At 29.0% G+C, this 24,622-nt stretch overlaps 3 protein-coding genes across 6 annotated transcripts; all 3 read right to left on the bottom strand.

Moving 5' to 3' along the window:
- Positions 1-1,189: 1,189 nt before the first annotated feature.
- LOC132918430 (uncharacterized) lies at positions 1,190-13,439 on the bottom strand. 3 transcript variants are annotated; one of them, XM_060979649.1, is made up of 9 exons: positions 13,049-13,439; positions 8,723-8,780; positions 8,526-8,662; positions 8,101-8,273; positions 5,379-8,037; positions 4,319-5,305; positions 3,997-4,150; positions 3,570-3,935; positions 1,190-2,798 (listed from the first exon to the last, which is right to left on the bottom strand). In XM_060979649.1, exons 3-9 carry the CDS (start codon positions 8,656-8,658, stop codon positions 2,756-2,758), a joined length of 4,515 nt encoding a protein of 1,504 aa, XP_060835632.1. In that variant the 5' UTR covers positions 8,659-8,662; positions 8,723-8,780; positions 13,049-13,439; the 3' UTR covers positions 1,190-2,755. The 3 variants fall into 3 exon arrangements, with proteins under 3 accessions (XP_060835632.1, XP_060835631.1, XP_060835633.1); XM_060979648.1 differs by having other exon boundaries at positions 3,574-3,935; XM_060979650.1 differs by lacking the exons at positions 8,723-8,780; positions 13,049-13,439 and adding an exon at positions 8,370-8,437 and having other exon boundaries at positions 3,574-3,935; positions 8,526-8,663.
- A 1,050-nt stretch (positions 13,440-14,489) lies between these two features.
- LOC132918431 (cytochrome c oxidase subunit 6C) lies at positions 14,490-15,783 on the bottom strand. Its single transcript, XM_060979651.1, has 3 exons — positions 15,613-15,783; positions 14,742-14,918; positions 14,490-14,678 (listed from the first exon to the last, which is right to left on the bottom strand). Exons 2-3 carry the CDS (start codon positions 14,912-14,914, stop codon positions 14,603-14,605), a joined length of 249 nt encoding a protein of 82 aa, XP_060835634.1. The 5' UTR covers positions 14,915-14,918; positions 15,613-15,783; the 3' UTR covers positions 14,490-14,602.
- A 2,807-nt stretch (positions 15,784-18,590) lies between these two features.
- On the bottom strand, positions 18,591-22,722 carry LOC132917342 (uncharacterized). Of its 2 annotated transcripts, none has more exons than XM_060978046.1 (3): positions 22,576-22,722; positions 22,165-22,303; positions 18,591-19,983 (listed from the first exon to the last, which is right to left on the bottom strand). In XM_060978046.1, the coding sequence occupies exons 1-3, from the start codon at positions 22,585-22,587 to the stop codon at positions 19,277-19,279; spliced, it is 858 nt and encodes a 285-aa protein (XP_060834029.1). In that variant the 5' UTR covers positions 22,588-22,722; the 3' UTR covers positions 18,591-19,276. The 2 variants fall into 2 exon arrangements, with proteins under 2 accessions (XP_060834029.1, XP_060834030.1); XM_060978047.1 differs by having other exon boundaries at positions 18,591-19,965.
- Between the last annotated feature and the right edge of the window lie 1,900 nt (positions 22,723-24,622).

Here is a 24,622-nt window from a genome sequence, read left to right as displayed (position 1 = left end):
CTATTTTTGAAATAAATATCAAAAATAAATAGTATATCTTTTTTGTAAATTATATTTTGAAGTGACGAACCACGATAGGCCGATAGTCTATATCATTATCATTATATCATATATAGTTAATACTATAATCAAATTACCGGGCTGATGTTCTTTACTTCTACTACACTTTTAATAATTTTTAAATTTATTACAATTGTCACTTATATTTGTTCTAATTGTAGTTTTTGTTGTATCCTTATGTACAATCATGTCCATTTGAAAATATAAATGCCATATAGTCACACAAATACTTCAAAAGAAATTACTACTTTAAATAAAGTTAAGAAAAAATTATTATTTCAGAAATAACAAATGACTGATGCCACTAGCTGTATAGCTAGCATAGCTGCATTTCTTAATACCTAAATTACAATCCTTAAATATCTCAACTTCTTTACATGCATTTTTACCCTATATTAATTCATCGAAATAAATTCCCTATTATAAACTGTATGGATTGTAATTTATCATAAATAAAACTATTTTTTTTTATTTATTTTAAATTTGAGATCAAACAAAATAATTTCAGTAAATAATAAATAAAATTTAAAAAATTTATCAAATAGCATACAATCATCATAATATACTGATTGTTTTCAATGTTTAATTCAAATATCTATTTTTAATATTTGAAAAAGTATTTAGGAAGAAATGTACTTATACTGCACAAAATATTCATTGGTCAAAGGAGAAATATTTTCTTCTGGAAAAAGAGTTATCTCCTCCATTGTGCCACTTCCTAAAGGACATATCAATATGCATTAAACCATTTAATTACATGCTCTTAAATAGTTAAGTAATAAATGGTTTCTAACTTTAACTATGTTTTCTAACAATAACTATATAATTATATAATTAGACAACTTCTGGAACAAATAATATTTTAGAAATATTACAATTTTAAAAAAATGATAAATATTTAAATTACGCAATTTTAAAGAAAATTTAAAGGTTACCATTATTGTTAAAGATCAAGATTTTCAAGAAGAAAAATTGTAAACGTATCAGTTACATACTAATGACTTCAGTATGTTTCAGTAGTATATTGCACATTTAACTTCTTAAACACTTGATATTAAACCGATACATTCCAATTTATTTTTTTGAAAATATTGAATCTTTTAAAATAATTATTAAGTAAAGTATAAAATATGATTACCTGAAACATATATATTTCTTAAAACTGAACAACTATTTACAATAATAAAATGTGTATATGTCGTCTCAAATATATAATTGTACATATGTATGTATATTGATTTATACATCAAAATTGTTTAATTATTTATAAATAGAATCTACAATACCATATATAATTACTATAAAAAAATTAAACAATTACAATTTTTTTATTCTCTAGTTTTTTTTATCATTAAGAAGGTGTAATGCAAACAAAATATGTAATTTAAAAATGTAATAAATTCGAAAACTAATTTTCGAAATTTGATTTTTTTGTTAAAGCTGCCAATAGTGTACATGTGATAATTGCACCAATGACAGAAAAAAGGAAATTTAACATAATTTGTTTTTTAAAAATGTGTAGCTAATCATAATAATTATCACTATAAAAAAGGTAAATTATTTACACACACAAAATTATTGCACTTACTTTTTTTACTGTTAAGATTGTTTAGATTAAAGTTTTATTGTCACTAATCGTCATCAACGATCAGATTGTATATATATAAAAAATAATAATAATATATAATAAAATAAAATAAAATAAAATAATAATATAATATAATAATAATAATAATAATAATAATAATAATAAAGCTCAAGAAGAAACACATTATTTTCACCCATTAAAAAAAAAAAGAAAAAAAACACGAGTAACAAGGTTTACTTAAATTTTACAAGAATGTTTAACTTAATATTACATGAAATTATTTACATAAAATGTTTAAGGGACAACAAAATGCACAAGACACCTATGACACATTATACAAAAATCATGTGTAAATTTAAAATTTATGAATATTCATTTCAATATATATATATATATTTTTTTTTAAATTTTATTTTACTTTTTGAAAACGCAACAAAATGTCCAACATTATTTTACATTTAATATTTACATAACAAGAAACACTGATGTAAAAAAGGAAAAAAATACTTCAAGCAAATCGTAAATAAAATGAATTTAGTACTTCAATTGTTTTTGCTCTAATAATAATATTCCTAAGACAACAACCAACAGTATTTATATATATTTATGTGTATATATATATATAAGTATATAGACAGCAATGATAAAAATAACAAATAACTATTTATTGAAAATAAAAGAATAAAAAATATTTAATAATAAATTATATGAGAAACTGGATTTATAGTTTTACTACACCTCTTATAAAATCTGAATACATTTTTGTATAAAAAAATTATATAATATATATACATATACATATACATACAAACATACATTCATTCACATACAGATACATACAGACATTCGTACATATGATATACCAATAATAATAATAATAAAAATAAATGTATATATATATATATATATATATATATATATCGAATTGTAAGCTTAATAGAATCCAAACACATTAAATTTTAACAAACAGAAAAGGGGATACAATATTTTGCTATAAAAAAAGAAAAAGAACTTAATAGAAATTACCCGGGTCCGACGACGATGGCCGGAGATGACGCAGTATTATGTGTCGTCGGCGTCGGCACCGGTTGTGTATGTCATTTACCATCACGTGACGCTCGCCGCCGTCTCGCTACATTCTCCGGGTCCACTAATAACAAAAAAAAAAAATAATGAGGTTATTGGTTATTATTTAGTTATATACAGTCTTTGTTTTTTTAAATAATGTTCTTTATGATTGGAAAAAAAACTTATATTACAGTAATTTAATTAATATTAGTTATCTGTGTTCGCCTAATACCTAAAAAATTATATAATATATATGATCTAAAAAAATGCTTAACAGGATATTTGAAAAATTTCTAGTTATTTTTTTTTATTTAAAACAAAACAAATACTTTGTAAAAAACTAGTTTGTTAAAATATTTCAATTTATATTCAATAATATAAAAATTAAAAAAAAAAATAGAAAATTTCAAATTTATATAATGTAAATGTAATATTATAGTTAATTGACATAGTATCAAACATAAAGTTGAGAACATAAATATCTTTGTTCACTGGGTTTCACACAGTGAAGCATCTATTTCCCAAGGATTTTAAAAAAAATGTAAATTTATTTTATCAAATTATACGTACAGCACATTAGTTTTATTTTTAATTATATAAAACATTTAAATTATGTTCATTGTATATTTTTATGCATTGTTTGATTATCCACATTCCCACTTGATCCCAATAAGTGCATATGATCGACACTCCACTGTATATTTAAATTTTTTTGTGATACATAAGTATTGAGCATTTTACAACACAAGATTGGTTCTGCAGAATGTAAATTTGCTATCATGGGTGAGAAAAATAAAGTGACAGCATTCTAGAACTTAACAATAAATAAGAAATCAATAATCGAAATTCTTACTTACTATTAGGCAACGTGCTCCTTGTTTTCCTTCTAGTAGTCTGTTTATCAACTTCAGTAGTCATAATTTCTGATGAAGGAGATGTTATTGTAACAGTTTGCTTTGAAGCACTTGCAGCCCTAGTGTTAATAGTAACAGCTGTTGATTGAGGTCGGAGAGGTGTTTTATCAAGTTTAGTAGGTGTAGAAAGTGTATTCTTCTCCTTTTTTTCAATAGTTTTACTAGGCGTAGACCTATCACAAGACTTGCCAGCACACGTTCTGTTAGGTGGATGTGTGTTACGATTAGATCGACGCGTGGGTGATGGTAAGCTTGGTTGAGATGGAGCTCCCGAGGTAACTTGTACAGATACTCGCGTATTTGTTCTATCAGTAAAAAAAAAGTTATTCAATGAAACAAATTAATTATAAGTTATATGCTTAGTACCTATGAGAACGCGTGCTTCTTGTAGTAACTGCTGATTTTTTGGCTGCATCGGAATCAATAGGTATATCTATCAAAAGTTGTTCTAATAGAGATTTTTCTGAGGCAACATTCATAGATACTATATCTGATTTTCCAATCATATCATTTTCAATATCTTTAAAAATTAAAATAATTTATATTTTATTATAAATAAATAAAAACCAAAATAAATTTTGTTAGATATATATTTTTAACGAAAAGAAAACATTAAAAATTTTTAATTAATCCGCTCAAACAGTGTTTTTCTGCATGTTGTTTATGGTCCATAAAAGCTTTTACTTACTTGGTTTTTTTAGTACAGGGGCATCACAATCAGTCTTACTGTCTTCAGAATCCATACGCTTCCTTTTCTTTAGTTTAACAGAGGGTAAATCTCCATCAGTCTCTGAAGAAACAAGGTGTGGTTCTGTTGGATCTAGAACATCTTCAATATCCAATTTAGGCGAAACAGGAGGAGAATCGTCTCTAATTTTTTCTGGATTAGAATATGTATATAGCGCTGGTGTTACACGAAATGGCTGAATATCATCTAAATCAGGAGAATCTGCTGTGCTCTGTTGGTCTATAGATGCAACAGGTATTTTAGTTTCTTCTTGTTTCAATGGAACAGCTGGTTTTTGACCAGTTGTTTGATCGTCTTTCCTACAAGGACTTTCTCCTTGGTTAGGACTTTTCTCTGATAAAGCATCCATAGACTCAATACCTGAATCTTCTCCTTGAGTGTTACCATGGCCAGCAGGACTTTCACTTCCGTTCATGTTTTTAGTTTCAGTTTGAACACGTTCACATTTGATATCTTCTATTGTAGGAGTTTCTATCCTCATAACATTTCTAATTTGTGGTATAGTATCTTCTAATAACCTTTGTTTTAAATTTTTTTCAGATACATCAATATCTGTAATAGGCAGTGTTAGATGTTCTTCACGTTTTTCTATTTGAACACACCCAACAGTGACACAATTAGGTTTATCAACATCAAATTTTTGAATAAAATGATCGTTGCGTTTTGTAGTCAATTGAAATTCTTTTCGTTTTACTCCACTTTCAAGTTTAGAATTTCTACTATCTTTACTTTTTGAATTAGTCACTTTTCGACTGACTACAGTTAATGGTTTCTTATTCATATCTTTATGAAAGGTATTAGGTCCCTGCAATTTTTGACCGGGTAAAAGGTGGTTGGAAAAGTGGCTAGATGGTAGATATGTATCATTAGACTGACCACTAAGAGATCTGTTCAATTTTGTCATTGAAGAATTCAACGTATGAGTACCTAAATAAATTATAAATACATAATTAGCAATTATCAAATAATTGTTAATTTCAATATAGTAAAAATAAGTTACCTGTAAATGGTATATCAACACTAGTTCGTCTTTGATTATTTGATTGTGATCCACTAGGTTGAGTTACAGTATCCAGTCCATTGTTCAAAGCCCGTTGTTTTTCATGAAAGTTGTTTCTATTTCCAAAAGTAGCAGCTGCAAGCATTCTAGCTTCTTTAACTGCCGACGATTTTACAACATTTTTAAACAGCGAAACTGCACTACTTTTATTAATTTTTGTTTTAGAATGGGTTCTTTCAACAATTCTATGCAAGTTAGGGCTGTCTACAGATCCTGTCCTTTCCCTAGGTAAACATTTCTTCTTAGACTCTCTTTTTTTAACTTTATTAAAGCTCAAGCTCATTTTATTATGTTTATCACTAGGCATGGACCTTAAAATTGATGCTACTTCAGCTTCAGTTGGATATATCCTTCCAGGGGGTAGAACAGGATTGTAACTGCTGGTGGGTTCATTAGAATCAATTGATGAAGATACAGGCTCAACACTTTCTTCAATTTTTTTTAGTTTTACTCTAGAATCATCTTCTTCAATATTTTCTAGCTTTATTTGTTTTGAACAAATTTTTAGTAAGTCCTGGTTTGAACTCTTAGCTTTTAAGTGATTTACACTTGTTTTTACTTTACACCCTGTCGATTTCTTACTTTCATCATCAGAGTCTTTCCATTTCTTCTCCTTTCTTGAACCAATTACCACAGCAGCATTTCTTCCTCTTAATGAAATATGTAAAGGCGGTACACGAAGTCCTTCGGCAGAAGACCCAGCTAATGGCGTTGATGGATTTCCAAAGTTCCTTTTGTCTACTTTACACAAAGGAGAACTACCAAATGAAACATCAACTTTATATGGTTCTTTCTTTTCAGTCAATTTCTTCAACCGCAGCTTTATTTTTTCAGCAGGAGCAGGTAATGGACTTGATCGATGACGAGAAGATGCTTCACTATTTGTTGATCTTACAGTGGCTTCAGAATCAGATTGATCAGTAGTAGTATCATTACGACGCGAGGTAGGAGAACCAGTATCCTCATCGTCTGAAAATACAGAATTCGACCTATCATTTGTTATTGGCGAAGAAAAATTATAAAAGCTATCATCTACTACTGGCAAATTTTTAATTTTTTCTTCTGTATCACTTTCTGAACTACTATCACTAGACATAGGTTCCATATCTCCAGTCAACGGATTTATAAGAAACTGCCGCTGTTTACCAGAAGAAGTTAAAGGTGGAGATTTTATCGGTTGACTAGTTACCACACTTTTTTGAATTTCTTGACATGTATTTTCTGAAGGTTGCTGAGTAGTCAATCTTTGTTGCAAGCTAATTTCATTGGATGATGGATCAGGTTTTTTATTTACAGTAATAGTTTGTGCCTGACTATGATTATGAGTACCCTGTATAAGATTATTAAAATTTTGCTGAGACGTTTCATTATATGTACAAGAGGTTTGAGAAACATTTGTTATCTGATTAGGTACAGGATGGAATGAATTATTGGAAGTGATATTTTGGGATTGACTTGAAACCGATGGACTTTTTAGCATTAGGGTAGAATCATGGCTGCTAACAGTTGTCAATTGAGTAGACATCAAATCTGTCCTTTGTTGCAATATGGCATTGGTCTGAATTGGTTTATGCGACCCTGCTGGGCTATACTGTGTTTGTAACCTTATTTGAGGTTGAACAAATTGTTGAGTAATATTTGGCTTAGCCATCAGATGATTTGAACCTTGCCTCATTTGATTGATATAACCTTGGTTAAGTTTTAATTGATTGGTAGTGATAGTGACATTTTGGGGAACAGTTTGTAAACGATTTTGGGTAATTGGTGAGCTTGACAAAAAGGCATGCCTAACAGCATAAGAAGTTTGTACATTTGGTGAGCCAACAATCTTCTGGGTTTGTGAGAGCTCTTGGGAAGGCACATTGTGTTTGTTAACCAACCTAGCAGTTGGTCCATTAGGAGATCCAATGGAATCTACTCGATTCTGAGCACTGTTGGTAACTGAATCTGGTAGCTTTTGTAGCCTTTGGACAACTTGAACATCTGAAGCAACATTAGCAAATGCAGATTGAGTAAACTCTGAACCAGAAAAACCATCTTGATTTTTCACCACATTTGGAGAAGGTATTAACGGTTTCTTATGTTTGTCCATTGGTGGAGGCATTTTTCCAGCACCTTCATTTTGTAACAAATTAACCAACAACGGACTTGAGTGCACTGATGCATTTGCATCCCCCGATCTTTGGGTTTTATACACTCCGTTTTGAGATCCTGGATAAGGTGGTGGAGGTGGTGGTCCTGTGTGCATCGACTCTCGGTTGTGTATGGTCTGAGCAGCTTGGTTCATGCTTACAAACGGCCATATGTGGGGTCTTGGGGATGGTTCTGCCGTGGAGGGCAAAGGTGGTATCGGAGGCAAAGGGGTAGAATCGACAGCCACTACGTTGGGGCTTTTGAACTGGGGTGTCGACAATTGAGGCGATGGAGACTGCAGAGCAGGAGATGTTGCGGACGCCATAGCTTTGATCAATGAATTCACAGCAGCACTTTCTTCTGAAGCTGTTGACTGATTGGTATTTGATGGGCCAGCTGATGTTCTTAACACTAATTCTTGGCTTTCTCCACCAAACCGATTGCCGCCAAGTCTTAAGGAAATCATCTAAACACAAACATTTTATAAAATAATACATATTAAATATGAAATACTTTTATTTTAACAAACCTGATCGCCTTCGACTTGGACAGATAAAATTCCGAGCCTGGAAAGAGCTGCATCCCCTTGTTGTGCCAACTGCTGAAGCTTTGTAGCAGCTTCTCGTGGCACAGTAATAGTTACCCTTACAGAATTCCATGGCTCAAGTTTGTTTACATAAATCCCTTTCTCTTCAGCCGAACCTAAAAAAAATTATAAATAAAAATGAAAATTATTCAATTTTAGAAAAATAAAGTAAACTGTATTATGTTCATTTATTATTTATCTCAAGTAAGTACCATTCATGTCTAGTCTACATTGCATGCTATGGGTTTTTTAAAATAATCTACAGGTGCTTGTATAGTTCCTAATAAAAAAAAGAAACAAAAGAAAAACAAAAATATTAAACTTAATAAAATAATGGATATTTTTAAATATATCAAGTATGAATTTACCTTGAAATAAAAGTTTGTTTAGATCTTTCACAATCTTATCAAACTGTTGGTTAAATTGAGGGTCATTCAGATCCCCTTCGCATGTGACAATGGTTGTAACAAGCTGAGTAGTACCATCGCTATTTGCGGCCATTTCACTGAAATTATGAAATAATACATTTAATATAAATTTAACCACTTAAACTATATAAACATACCATAACCAGATCTTCCATTTTCTTACAAATTGGGTTTAAATCCAACTATTTGTTTAGCCTAAAACATACATAAATAAAACTGTTATCAAATAAAATAAAATAATTTATAGAAGATATTTTCACATACTTAAACTTTATAACTAATATTGTGATCTACAATAATTTATTATAAATATAAATTTATTTATTAATAAAAAAAAATATTTAAGACTGGTACCTATAATTGTAATTAAAGGTAATTTAATCATTTTTTTTTCATTAATTAATTAGCCAACACAGAATATTATTATACAATTATTTATTTAAGTTATTCTCAAGATAATTTTAAAATAAACAATGAATTATAAGAAAATTTAAAATTTAAAAATTGGGAAATTCACTCTGTTGTATATTAGGTATCGAGTAAGCCAAATTATTGAATAGGTTAATCTATTAGATATATTAAATTTTAATTAAATGATTAATCATTATGTAAATGAAAAACAATTCAGAGTGAAAAGCCTAATATTAATAAATACACAATAATTAATATTATACTAGCTACTTAGTATATTTTATTATGTTTATATTGTTAATAATAATAAGGTAGGATAAATAAGTGTGTATCCTAACATTGGGTATATTTTATACTATGAACTACCACCTAATGGTTCAAAAAAATACAAAAAATATAAGGGAAATGATCAGTGTCACCACATTGGGTTACATATCAAAACGGTATATATTAATATTTACTTAATTTTTAGTAAGTTATGAAACAATACAAACTTAACACGAAGAGATGAAAATAGAGTACCTATTAATATAAAACCAATTTTCACATTGATCACTCAAAATCTAAAACAGGTGTTTAATTATCCCAATATTTTTCTTTTAATACATTTTACTAATTATTATTTAACAAATTTCTGAATATTTAGTTATCTAAATTATAAACCTAAATTTTGCTTTTTAATTTAAAAACATATACTTGTAGTCTAAACATTAGATAGCTATAGCAAAAATAAATGATCATATTAGGTAAATATATTATACTTAAATACTTGTATTAGAACATATTTAAATTTTAAGTAAATTTAGTAAAATGAGAAAGAATTAAATACCCATGATTAGATTGACAGATCGAGAACATAGGTAATACGTGCCTAAACTGTTAAATATATCAATTTGTGGTTCTATTTATGTCTATAATGTGTCTACCATTAGTTTATAATTAAATATATTTAATATATTTAATAAATTTAGACAAATTTAACTTTTTAAGCTCATAATATAACAGATACATACTATAAACATGTAAGATAGTCAATTATGTATAATAATACCTATAATTATTAGAGATAAGATCGATTTTATTTTAATTCTTAAATATTTTTATATTACCTTGATAATATTAGTATAGATTAAAATAAAATAAAAATAATCATATGTACCTTTTATAAATAATAATTGAGCTAATAATGCATTAAAAAAAAAAAATCCTACCAATTGGTACATAGGAATAAGTTCTTACTCTAATAATCCTCTATTAAAAGTTTCCTAGCTAAAATTAATTTTAAATCAAATTGCAATAATCAATTATAAAAAAAATATTATTAAGTAATAAGTGCTATCCAACTACAGATATTGTATTACATATTATACATAATAAAATTGTACATAAAAGAAATAATTTGGTTTTTGTATGATTCAGCAATAAAAATTCATTATAAGCTATTTGAAAAATAGATATTTATAATTGTATCTAATTATTAATATAATAATAATTTATTTTATTACTTTAAATGTAATCAAGATTTAATTAACGTATAATACACAAAAAAAGAGATGTAAAAATGTAAATTATAAAAATAGTTAGTTAATATTGATATAACTTGGAAAATTATTAGTTATCAATATCAAAATTAAAATAAATTTGTGTTTAATATTATATATTTTTTATTAAAGGTTTACCCAATAATAAATTCTATGAATAGATTATTACAGTTGATTTTTGATAAGAGTGCTTGGATCAGGTTTTATCTCCAACAATACTAACTATTCAAACTTAGCATAAACAAGTTCTTCAACATATACATTTACCATCCAGAATGAATGATCCACGTGTATGCAGCTGCATCAAGTCAATTAAACCCCAAAACGTGTAAATTGTATTAAGTCAAGTTATACACTTAGGAATTAACAACAGACAAACCCGAAGTCCTAGATAGAAAAATACTCTTATTTTTAAATAAAATTTGTTTAAAACAAACATGATAATAGTGCGATTTTTTTTTTTAATTGTTGAGTAGGTCATGGACAATTGAAAAAGAATCCAAAAAAGAAATGAGATTTAAGACTTATTAAACTACAAAACCTGATTCCCTATTTTATATATCATGATAAAGTTGCCTATTTCAAATTTTATAAACAACTTACCAATAGATACCATAGAACTACCTATAAATTATATTTTTAACAATACTATAAATACAATTTTAATAATAAATGTTTAATATATTTTTAAATAAATAAATATTAAAATTAAAAATAGATTATGTTAATTTCAAAATCAATAGCTACTGAATTACTTTATTGATACCTAAGATGATAAGTTTTAATATTATTTATAATACTATCAAATGAGTAAATATGCAATTGTTCAAATATTCAAGAAAAAAAAAATTAAAATAAAACTATTATACTTCTAAATAATAATAACTATAATAGTTTCACAAAATAGATGCTATGAAACTAGAGTAAGTGATACATACAACTGCTACAAGAAAATAAGTATAACTATAAATGTATTAGGTTGATTTATTTTAATTTGATTGGAATCTATACATTAAAATATTGCAGTAAAAATAAAAATATACGGTATTAAAATGTATAAGAATAAAACACTAGTTGGCTACAAGACCACTCAATATAAAATCAGGTACAATCCACAAATTTTTAACATTTTTTTTTTTTTGATGAGTTTAATCAAGTCAGTGGTGACATTTGAATGCCGCATTAATATTAAGTCATTTAAATACATTTGTATAGTCTAATTTATCTTGTATATTAAAAATACTATAAATAGATTTATTTACTAAATAAAATAAAATCATAAGATTATATAAATTCTTTAAAAATTAAGCAATTAAATTATTTTTGTTGTTTTTATTCAGTTATAGACGAGGGTTGTAGAATTTAAAGTTAAGATTCTTTTTAATATCTAGATAATTTAGACAATAATCCTGATTTAAAAACATGTACAGGGCGCTGTCGTTGTAATAAAACTATAAAGAAACTATTGTTATTGTACTTTTAAATTTTTTAAATTATGATCCCAAAATTATTTTAGTAAAAAAAATGTTGATATTGACAATAACAACAGCAGTGAGCACGACATTTACACGTAAATTAATGGTGTTATAGAAAACAATGCAACCACTGACAATTTATACAAATATGTATTATATCTTAAAATTGCTAAATATTATTATACTACCCAAGTTGAAATGCAAATAAAATGTTTAATTTTAAATTATTGATTTTTAAAAATTGTGAAAAAATATAATGAAATATGTAATCACAGATTAGTTAAGTCAACGTTCGTAAAGCGATGGTCTTTCTTAGTTCATGCCAGTGTCAGATACACAATCTTAAAAACATTACTTACCAACTAAGACAATCATATTATGATCATTCAATGGTTATCTCAAATGAAATGATTATTTATACTAATTTATACTCTACACATCTACAAACACGACAAAATTGTTGGCGAGATAAAAAAAAAAAAAATTATCGAAAATGACGCGACACCAACAAAGTAGTGTTAGGTCGACTTCGTTTAGGATTGACATCCAATGGGCGCGTGTCGACCACATTCATCTCGAAACACAAGAAAACGACAAATAACTGAAATAACAAAATCGTTTTGGTCCGTGGGCGCGATTAACATTTCCAAATTCGATCACTTGTCAAAACTCAAAAAAAAGTTCAACCCCTCCCCTCCTTACTAAAGAACGTGGCCCCGACTCTGTGCGACCATCACAATAATAATAATAATAATAATAATAATAATAATAACACTGCTGTGGTAGGCGGGCGGTCGGGGGCCCCCTAGTCGAGTGGCCAAGGTGGTTCCTTCGGCCACTCGGCCACGGGAAAGAAAAATCGAGTCCTTTACATGGGCGGACTACGCTGTCGTCCGACGAACCCGACCACCATTTTGTGTTGGCCAAGGGAGCGACGGCGGTGGTGCAACGGCCAACCCGAAACGCCCGGCCGCCGCCGCCGCCGCCAACAAAAACCCTATATACAAAGCTCGGCGTTAACCGATCTGTTACGTACATGTTATTCCTGGCGGCCGGAGTGTAATCCAATGGACGTTGTTGCTATACATCGGACACTTTTCGCGCACACACACACACTCACACAAAGTCGTAATAATAATATTAATATTGCGGTCTACGCGCACACACTCACGCACACACACACACACGGGAGAAACGCCGCCGATGCGTTCGCGGCGAAGACGTTTGTATTTCGGCGGACGGACGATTAACAAACGGTAGGTACGCGACGGCGATCACCAACACTGCGGTTATCCGTGCGGGGCGACGACGAAGACGACGACGACGGGCTTTCGCAAGTTCGGGGGTATATTATCGTGTTAAATCGCGAAACGCTACGGGACTGCGGAACAATAACAAGATCGGCCATTTGCAATGCACATCACTGCCCGTCGCAGTGCGGCCAATGTGTCAACGCGCTAAATGTCCCGGCAGTAGCGGTGTTCTACGCCACCGCGGCCGATGATCTTATCGGCTGACCGAAGTAACGAGTGCCAAAAATTGTAAACAGATGGACCCTGTTGTCGGGGAGGTGCTAGGTTTTCGCTTCATTTATTTTCGGTATTTTCAGAAAATCATACCGGAAGGATCAGCAGTAGCCCCGACCAGTTGGTCGCACTGCACACGCTATAGAGTAAGTTGATGATGAGTTGATGCAAATCACGCAAATTCGAATAATAAAATATGCCGTTTACATTGCTATCTGTCACCCCGCCACAAGCACAGAATAATGTAATAATCGAATAAATTATTACTGCTGAACAAATCGTCGACAGTTCAGCAAAAAAGACGACTTCGGTAGCAGACCTTACTGGTGCAGAAATCCCGCGTAGTAACGACTTTTAACCCTATGACTGCCTTGTTACCACCAGCTCTAATGGGTTGGCGCGCCTGACGTTATCGCAAATACACTGTCGAAAATCATATAAAATCTCAAATAAATTAATTGGTGATAGATAACGATAGTGGATAATTCCAAAATTGAAAATTGAAATTAACGATTAACAAATGATATCTTTATGGTTCAGATCGTCCAAAATCTAATAGTTTAAATACTGGCCAGCGCTGAATTAAATTTTAGGCATAGCCGTACGATGACTTATAAATGTACCATATAACAATATTTTAATTTGTTAGTAATTATTATCCAGTAACTCATCTAGTTGTACTCACTCAGCCAATGTGTAGCTTTACTAGTATTTGTATAACAGTCACAATTCAGGGGATTTTGTGTTTTGAAAAAGAGAAAACACAAAAAATATTCCCAAGTATTTGATATACCAGTTTTTTTCTCAATACAGAAAATATTTAAAAAGTAGATTATACTGTTAACTTAATAATATTGAAGTATTATATGTTATCAGTGATAAAATATTGCTACAAATTATCTATAACACTGGTTTTTATATATACACACATAAATAGTAGAATACAATCCGTAGCACATAATAATTAATTATATTTTATCAATACAAAAATGTATTCATTGACTTTTCTGATCAAATAAATTTACATAGAACAACTAGTTAGTTACATTATGACATAGGTTATTTTAATCATCAACAGGGCAAGATGAGAAAAGTCCTAATTTCCTCATTCTTTCAAAATCCTGTTCGGCATCATAGTGTCTATAAAATAAAAGATTAAACATGTTAAATACTATTTACACTAAAGAAAGTTTTATAAATTACTTGTAAAATTCTGCGTAAGCCTTCTTACGAGGTTCACCAATGCCATATTTGTATGCCACACCAACTCCAATAGATAAAACAACACTAAACACAAGGTGGAACTTGGTTTTCTTATCATAAAGTCCACGTAATTGTGGTTTTGCTAGTTTTTGTACTACAGCTCCAGCAGACATGGTTCTAAAATAGAATTTGATGTAAAATTAATATTAAAATAAAAACATAAATGCTATATTAAGATTATTTCTGCAAACAATGTTATTCCTTATTTATGAGGTAATTTACAATGATCCTATCAACATATTTTATCTATAAATGACAAAATGCATGATTATTTTAAAGGTGTATTGTATTATTGAACAATTTTAAATTATAAAAGTTGATATGATATATTATAATTCTAACTCAAGTAGAAAGTAAATAATTATATTTTGATGTTATTTTTTTATATGAAAATTTACACTCAATAAAATTACATCATAAAACTAGAGAAAATGTTAAGCAAACTTTGGTTTCTGGTATATTCAATTTAAAATAGTTTAATAATCAATGAGATTTCTTTTAAGCACCACACAATGGTCATTCCTGAAAAATTTATTTTGAGTTCAAGATTGTATTTTAACAACTACTTATGACATGATTAATGAAATACAATTGATATTAAACAATACGTTAATACGCAACTTTTTTCATAAGGAAACAATTCCTGATTTTTACAAATCAATAAATTGGTATTTGAGTATCCAAAATTAGTGACTAAATTGAACTTTTACATAATTGTCAAAGATTGACCTTCACATTATCAACTGAAAATTACGGACATTGTCCAAAGTAATAAACTTTGATGTCTATGAAAATTACAAATAATATTTACCAGTTTGGTGAATGAATCCAAAATAGATATACAACTTTCCGAGATGGGAAATATATCACAAGCGCAACACAAATTAATATTCCGATTGAAGCAAATAAGCAGTAGTAAAGAATTTCGGTATTAACTATTAAGCATTAGGAGGTGCTTCAGTGTTAGCGTTTCGTAAAAAATTACCTCGATGTATTAAACATCTGTTTAAGTTGTTATCTGCAGCCCTGATGAAATGTCATGGAAGAATGAGATTTTGGTTATTATTTCATATACCTTTGATAATGTAATTGTATTCACCACGGTCTTAGAAGATATCTTCTAAGACCGTGGTATTCACAATGAACATGAACAAGATATTGTTTTCACCAATATTCTAAAACCCCGGTTTTACTAATTTACTATACCTACCGGCTACCGCGATTGATATCTTTTTAAATTAATTTAAATACTTATATAATATTTACTCATTTTTCAAATAACAAAATAAAACTCAAAAATTGGGTGTTTCATATTTTTATATATCAATTGCCGATTGACTATTGCAAATAACTAAATTGAACAAGTAGCCAAAGTCCTTTATTAAAAAAAATAAAAAGTAAAAAACAAATTTCAGATGTTTGGTGTTTTATCTAAAATCGTAAATACCGTGATATAGATAATATTAAAATCACAATAATTTCGATAACTAGTATTAGTCCCGTTAAAAACAGTAGAAGTGCAAAAAATACACATGTAAAGCCAAAGTAGTGAATGGTGCCACAAATTCGTATTTTTTTTTACATATCAGTGGTGTAAGTTACACCCAAGGTTTATAGATAATAGTTAACTATCTATGAATCTTAAGTTACACCACACAGACGCGCCGTCTAGTAACCAATATTTTATCTATAATCGTTATTGATACATATAAGGTATACGGTACACGTTGAACTCAATGTGATATAGAGATTAGAGTTCACTTAAGGCACGTACGTTTAATTTTAATACCAATGAATCAACACATATCATTGATCATTGACTATTTAAGTATCAATACAAGTCAAATATTAATTATAGGTCATAGACGTATAAATATTATACCTATGGTCTGAAAGTAGAAACTACATTTTGGGGACGACACTATTAGAAAAAGGTTGCATACAATTTGGTCCATCTATTTACACATTGATAGCGAGAGAAATATAGAAGTTTATTAACGAAAATAGTAATAGCAGGAAATATAAAATAACAATTGGTTTTGGTACTGCGCAACCTACGTTTACGGGGGACGCGCAGTTCATATGATACAAATGATACAATATGAAATATGACAGGATTAACACTACAATGTCAAGTATTATGTAAATAATTATTTAGATTTAATTAAAAATGAATTACAAAAGTTTTATTTACTTCTTAATAATAAGATTATAGTGATTATACGAATGTAGTTTCGATTATCGTAGTAAGATACTTGCAATAAAAACGCTGCCAAACAATCATTCTCGAATTTATAAGGCGCTTGATATAGGCAATTTTTAATGGGAATTAATAAAAACGAAAATGTAATATTATTTCAAAACAAAAAACCACCAACTTTATTATTCGTAAACATAACTATTATTCATTATCATTTTAGTCCTCTCTGTGTCGACCAGCATAGGTTATAAATTTACCTATAAATTTACTGCAGTAAAAACCTTAATAAGAATTCGGTATATAAGGATTTGCTACCTATGTAACGCATGTATAAGATAGAGGCAACTGAGACAAGATTCCAAGCTGGTACTTAGTTTATAGGTACTGATTTTTCAAAGACTTTTGATACAATCAATCATGGTTTCTTGATATGTATGTTTTAAATATTGGCTATATTGCGATGAATCACTTTTATCCTAGAATCTGGATAAAATTTTACTGAGTAAACAAATTTTTAAGTTTTATTAGTGTCTCTTTGGTACTTCATCCGTTCACTTCCTCTCACTATTATTCAACATCTTTCTAAATACTATTTATTCTGTTGATTATTATAACTTATTTATTCTTGTCAGGTGTTGGATCTTAGAATTTGGATCCTAGTGTTTTCTGATGATACAAAATAAACATCTTTTATAATGTTTCAAAAATCAAAGATAGTCTTGTTCTTTAAGACTTAGAAAGTTACAGATAAATTTATTAATAAGTGAATTTTATCACTTTTTGAGTTATCTCCTACCAGTCACCGTTATACAAAGTAAAATAATTATGTTTCACCAGATACGGGAGGTGTTGGAATAGAATTATTGTATAAATAATGGATTTCCAATTGCGACTGGACTATGACGTGCACTAAGTAAAATATTTACGGTTTTTATACTATTTGTTTTCTTTTGATTTACGTAATTATGTATATATTTAATTTCAAATAAATTGTTATGAAGTATTTTATCCGGTGACATTCAAGGGAGCTTTATGCGATAATTAGAAAATTGTTATGTAGTTATTGTAATTTATTGCTTTGGATAATATAGTTCTATACTAGAATAATCAATTTTGCTGAATTTCGTAGCTTTTCCATGACTACATACCTTTAATACATACTTAGTTACTTATTTTTTATAGTTCTAAATTCTAGGAACTTTATAGCTGGAAGATGTAAGTGTTATGAATTTTAATACACGCTTAGTAAATGTAGGTTGGTGTTAAGTAGTAAATGTTTATATCAGATCAAATTATATTTTTCATTCGTCAAACTAACTTTGCAATAAATGCATCTTAAAGTATATAAAAGCTGTTAGACGTTTAAAATATAAAAATAAAAGTTGAACTCATTTTTAGGTACCTATAGTTGAAATACGCTAATCCTTCATTAATCCGCGAAAGTTACGTTCTAGAAAAGTTCCGCGGATTACGAGGGATTACTGTATAAATCTAGTTTATATCTATCAGTTATAATATAAGTTATATAATATCAGTTGACAGTTATTATACACAATTTAAATAATATACAACTATAACAAGTAGCCAAGTAGGTTTAAGTAGTATTCTTGTATTTAATCGGAAAAATAAAGTCACAATACCGTAGTCTTAATAGTAAATAAATATTGTATATATACATTTGTAATTACTTGTCATAAAATACATTGATGAACGATTATTGCTCACAAACGTGACTAATAATTGATAAAATACGTAATTTAAAATGTATTATAATACTATAATATATAATGTTCTATATGTTAAACACATAAACATAATTAATAAACTATCACTATAATAACTGTAGTTATTTATAAGAACTAACCCCTGATATACTGTATGCAGTGACACAGAACTGACAAAAATATTTTAAAACCAATAGAATATAATATTCTTAAGTCGTCACTCGGGAAACGATTACAACTATATTATGTCCTAGACATTTTTATAGATACTATACACCGCTTAAATTAGTGTAAGTTTGGTGTCACTGCGGCATACATCCGTAATATATACTTGCATTCTAATATAGGTATCTTTTTGATTGATTTAATTGAACTGTATATTATATATTTTTTATAATATCATATAAATATAGAATACACATTATTGAGACTGCAGTCGGGTAGACGTTCAATGAATTATAATATTGCGAATAATGTATAGAACCGTACTAAGTCTATCATGCGGCGCAGTGGTTACCAGGTAGTAAACGTTTTTGATACGATCGACCGTGTTAGTAATGAAATTGGTTGCCGTCGAACGGTCCGGACTGTTGTTGTTCGTACTGTGGTTCAGCGTTATTGGTAGCGGCGGCAGTGGTGGCGGTGGCGGTAGCAGGGGTAGCTGCGGCATCCCGTTGCTGAAGAAATGGGGAATCACGTTGTTGGAGAAATGGGGCGTCACGCTGTTGGAGAAATGGCGGTGGTCTGTTGTAAGCGGGGGCTCTGAAGTGCGGCGATGAGTAATACGGCGGTAAACCTCCGGCGGCGGCGGGCTGTCTGAAAAACTGAGGCTGATCCGCCGGCTGCGGCGGGTACAACGGCGAGCGATACGCGTCCACTACGGTCGGCTGTTGTTCGTAAAGCGGCTGCGGTGTGGCCGGATAATACGGCGGAGGCGCTGCTACATATGGTGGCCCGGCGGGGTAGTATGGTGCGTAGTTGTACGGTGGCGGTGGTGCCCCGTCCACGGCGTATTGCGGTTCGTACGGGTACTGCAGCGGCCGATACGGGTTGCCGCTCGGCACCAGCACAGGGCCGGTTGGCTGCAAGTAAGGACCACCTGGTTGATAAGGGCCCAACGGTTGATAAGGATATGGGTACGGGTAAGGATATCCGGGTCCGGCCGCGCCACCAATGGGCACATAGTCCTGCGAATCTGAAAAGTTGTCCGGTTTTTCCTTTCGCGTGCCCGTCGTCGAGCCTGCAGTGGTACAAGGTTCTTAAAATAATCGAAAATAACCAGGGTTAAATGATATTCAAATGTTTTGTTTTTTATATAAAATTAATAATGATAACAACGATTTATTTGTTTGGTTTGTGTATTTTTAAAACTACTATATGACTTATTTTTTATCGTATTTTATATATTAATAACACGCGTGTTATGCTATTCCTACGCACAGGGCCGAATCTAGGATGGGGCGAACCGGAGCACTTGCTCAAGAAGTCTTGGTTGGGGGGGGGGGAATGCCAAATTACCAAATAATAAGTGAATAATATATTATAACAGTTATTATTCATTATATAATATAAATTACAATTTTAATTTTACTTAAATATTATTTAAGAATACCTGAATACCTCCATTTTCCATACGGATTATTTGTGCATTTTTATTGTAAAACGTACAAGTCAAGAAACAATTTTATTTGAAGGTTTGTATTTAATATACATTTTTTCAAATACCTAAACATTTTTTTCTCATTTTTTTTTTTTTAGAGAGAGTAACTCGTATAATAAGTATAACAGTAGCATAATATAGAGAGGGTTAGGGCGCTCATTTTATACTATTCCTTGGGTAAAAGATATGCTAGATCTGATGCTGCCTATAGTGCCTACATGACAAATTTTGGTATTCCTATTACTTAGCGCAGAGCCGTCTCAGATTTGGTGGGCACCGAGTAAATTAAATCTTCTGGAACCCCTTATTTTTTCCTTAGGGTTAAACATGAATTTATAAAGAAAAATGTTTCTTATTATACACAAAAAACTAATAATTAATTTATATACAATAATCCGTATAGATACTATATTAATAATTAATAAATCGATAAGTTCTAAAAAGTGGTTAGGGCCTATTACCTAAACTATAGTCGGGGCCCGTTAGGAGTTTTAATTATTTTCTATTTACAAAATAATTAAAAACCCCTTAAAAATAAGTTTAGATCCGGGCCTTGGACAAATGACTCAAGAAAACCGGCCTGAGTACCAGGAAACCTGGAGTATCAGTTATAATTAATAATTATTATGACTATATAGTTATTATATTTTGATAGTTTAGTACATACGACATACTACTTAAGAACTTATATGTATCGATGTTAAAATCAGTTTATAAATAATAATAATAATAATATTGTATTTTTTTGATTATCGTGTAAATTTTATTGCAACTAACCTACGCTAGAAAATCAAGTTAGAAAATAAAATGGATAACATAAAATTATATAGTTTTATAAAGTATAAGGAAGTAACGAATCTACCTCAGCAAACGCTCAGGAGGAATGATTGCCGTCAATTAAATAAACTGATGTACTTGAAGAATTTTTTTTAGCGTAAGATAAAATATTTTTATTTTTATATTAAATTTTATAGGTGGCATACTGCATAACCTGCTTACAGAAATTAATCTATGATGATGTGAACACCTAAGGGCTAAGACCTAACCGTGTATCGATAATATATATTTAGGTATAATATTCAATATTAAGGTACAATAATTTATGCTAATTTAATTATTTAATATTTAATAAGAAAAAAAATATTCTTATTTATACTTATGGTATAATGGTGAATTAAATAATGCAGTTGTACTGAATTAGATCAAAATTATTAATGGATACAATTTTTTTAAATTTAATTTGGAATTAATTATCACAATTATAATAGTAATTATCTATTTTAAACTTAATACATCAGTTAAAATCAGTTAGTAGGTATATAGACTTAAGAATATATAAACTATATAATATATACGATATATATATACATATTATGTATAAAACATTAAAACGTTAATAATTCGATAAGTTAAAATAACCTATGAATAGATAAAATTAATTGAAAATATTAAAGTATCTTATCTGTAATTTTTAATTATTATAATTTATAAGCCAATATATAGGACAGGTATGCCAACGATATATTGAAACATAGAATATATAGAATATATATATATTTAGTAGATTATAGCAAATCAAAATGGTAGATTTAATATGTTTATACCTAATATAGTAATATATACATATATATTTTATAAACAGTTGTATAGGAAGTTAGTCATACATTTTAATATGTATAATAAATAATAATTAATAATTATTAATTTATATATTATAATTTTGTATTTGCTCCATTATTAAAAAAATAAAATATATTAATTTATATTTTAAAAACTTACTTTCCGTAGCAGTGTGTTTGTTGTACTTTCTTACATTGGGCTGTATTTGCAATGTCTGGCCAGTTTGGGTACTGGATACTCCTTGCTGCGTCCCGCTGCAAAGGATGCCGGATATAATCACCAGCAAAATTGAAAATACCTAAACGTAATAAGAGTATTTTGGTTTTGTATTGTTAATTGTATTATTTAAATGCATTTAAGTAGATAAGTACTATTAATAATTTAATCATTATAATTTAAGTAGAACAGTAGATATAGCCGTAGTATTACATATACAATATTTACTTTAATTTCACCGTAAATTATAATAGATAGAATTAAAAGAGTTAGATACTCAAACACAGGTATCGTTTCATACAATTTACACTCAAACGTATAAGATACACGAAATATATAAATGGTCCTGCTTACTTGAATCATCATTGTGTGTAATGCCTGTTAGATACTGTGTAGTGTATATTTTCAAACCTCTTATTGAACACTGACCGTGAATGCAAATTGTACGGTGACTTTTATATAGTGGTCCACGAAGATCCAATATATCCTTCAAAGTATTTACAACGGTTTTTTATCATTATTTATCATAAGACAATGAATTAGGCGTACCAATCAACCTCCAACAATGGTGTGAACCAGTCATCATCAACACATTCGAGACGGTTGTTGAACTTGAGTAGGAGGACGCGTGAACATTGCAATATTCGATGCGTATAAGGGTTTGAGATGTACCTATATAATATGATTTATGATTAATGACACTTTTGTGCATTTGGTTCATTTGGATTTAAAATCTAATTTAAGAATCAACCGGCGACACAAAAGGATTGTCGTTATGACTGATGACTAGTCAATAATTGGCGTGTATATTGAATTAACATTTTAATCAAATTTTTTGTTTGCATGTATGCAAATTAAAAACCCAACATAGAAATAAGTAATAACTTTATAAAGATTACTATACTACCTATATAAAGTGTTATTGAATTAACATTAAATTAAGTTTTCTTTTGTGATATTAACTCATTTATATTGTAAAAACTATATAATGTTCGTATGCAAATAAGATAGTAAAATACATGTTTTGTGTTAGATAACAGTTTTAAATAAAAAATACAGTAATAAAATGTTATAGTCAAATTAGACTTCCAAATATCTTTTGGTTTGAATTAAAATATATTTAAATTAAAAATAAATATTGTTTTTGTATATAATTTTTCTACTATGACATTTAATGGTGTTCCCTTATTTCTTTTATATAATATATTAGCATTATATTATTTTATTTGAAATAATATATACAATCTGTAAATGTAGTATTTGAAATATGCATATACAATTGTTCAGTTACAGTGCATTATCATTTATCACGTGTTGACGTGTACTTAATATGTTTTGATAAAATAAAAGAGTACATGAATAAAAACCAGCCACTCAATGGTGACAATTATTTCTTATTTTTTTTTTATAAAACCAACTACATTTTATTTTTTACACATACTAATATACTTACTCTATTTTGTAACAAAAAAAAAATGCTGTTACGAGTTATGAGTTACGACTTTAAATATTAAAATTTTACAGATGAAAGTTTCACTAATGAGTGATTTATTTTCTGAGAAAATAAGACTAGACTACTAGTACAAATTTAATAACTAACAAAACTTATGCTTATTATAAAAAATAACAATGTATAGATCGTATATTATATTAAAAAAAGAACATGTCTTGTACTGATGTAGACAGTAGACGTAAGAATAATTATAATGTGCCATTAAATTATGAAATGAATAATTTTAGGACTTTCTTAATTATTGTTTATTAATCACATTATATCATAATACAATAATATTCAAATTTTTGTACCTAGTTTACCTTAATACAATAATATCTACCTACTATCAGTTAAACAGTGGTAGTATTGCTAGCAATAAGTAATAGTATTATTATACAATATTATATTGTATGATTTGTATGATACACTTAGACTGCACCTTGTAGACTCTCGCCTACCTAATATAATATGTAGATATTACTACTTAAACTAAAATGTTGAAAATTTTAAATACATTTTATTTACTTAATTTATGATACTTATGTAAAGGTTGGCTAGTTTAAAATGCCAAGGAAAAGATCAAAACAAAATCTTTGATGTTTTAAACATTTTAAAACCTAAATAATTTTATTATTAACAAAAAACGATTTCTTATACCTACCTATTAATTTTAGCTATTTTAAACAGGATATAATATCAAACATTTAACGTTATATGTTATAGCTCATATAAATTTAATAATAAATTGACAATTTATATAAATTTCAAAGTATTATTCAATAACACAAATTGTTATAAAAATGACATAGGCATACAAGTATATTTTTGGAGAAGTTAAAATAAAATAATCAACATTTTGGAAAAGTCAATCTCAAGAAGACTTGTCGCCAAATTCAAATTTTTTTC

The sequence above is a fragment of the Rhopalosiphum padi genome, chromosome 1 (genome assembly GCF_020882245.1).
Source record: "Rhopalosiphum padi isolate XX-2018 chromosome 1, ASM2088224v1, whole genome shotgun sequence".
Taxonomy (NCBI): domain Eukaryota; kingdom Metazoa; phylum Arthropoda; class Insecta; order Hemiptera; family Aphididae; genus Rhopalosiphum; species Rhopalosiphum padi.
The sequence above is the reverse complement of the archived record's forward strand: the minus strand, read 5'-3'. Positions and strand labels throughout refer to the sequence as shown.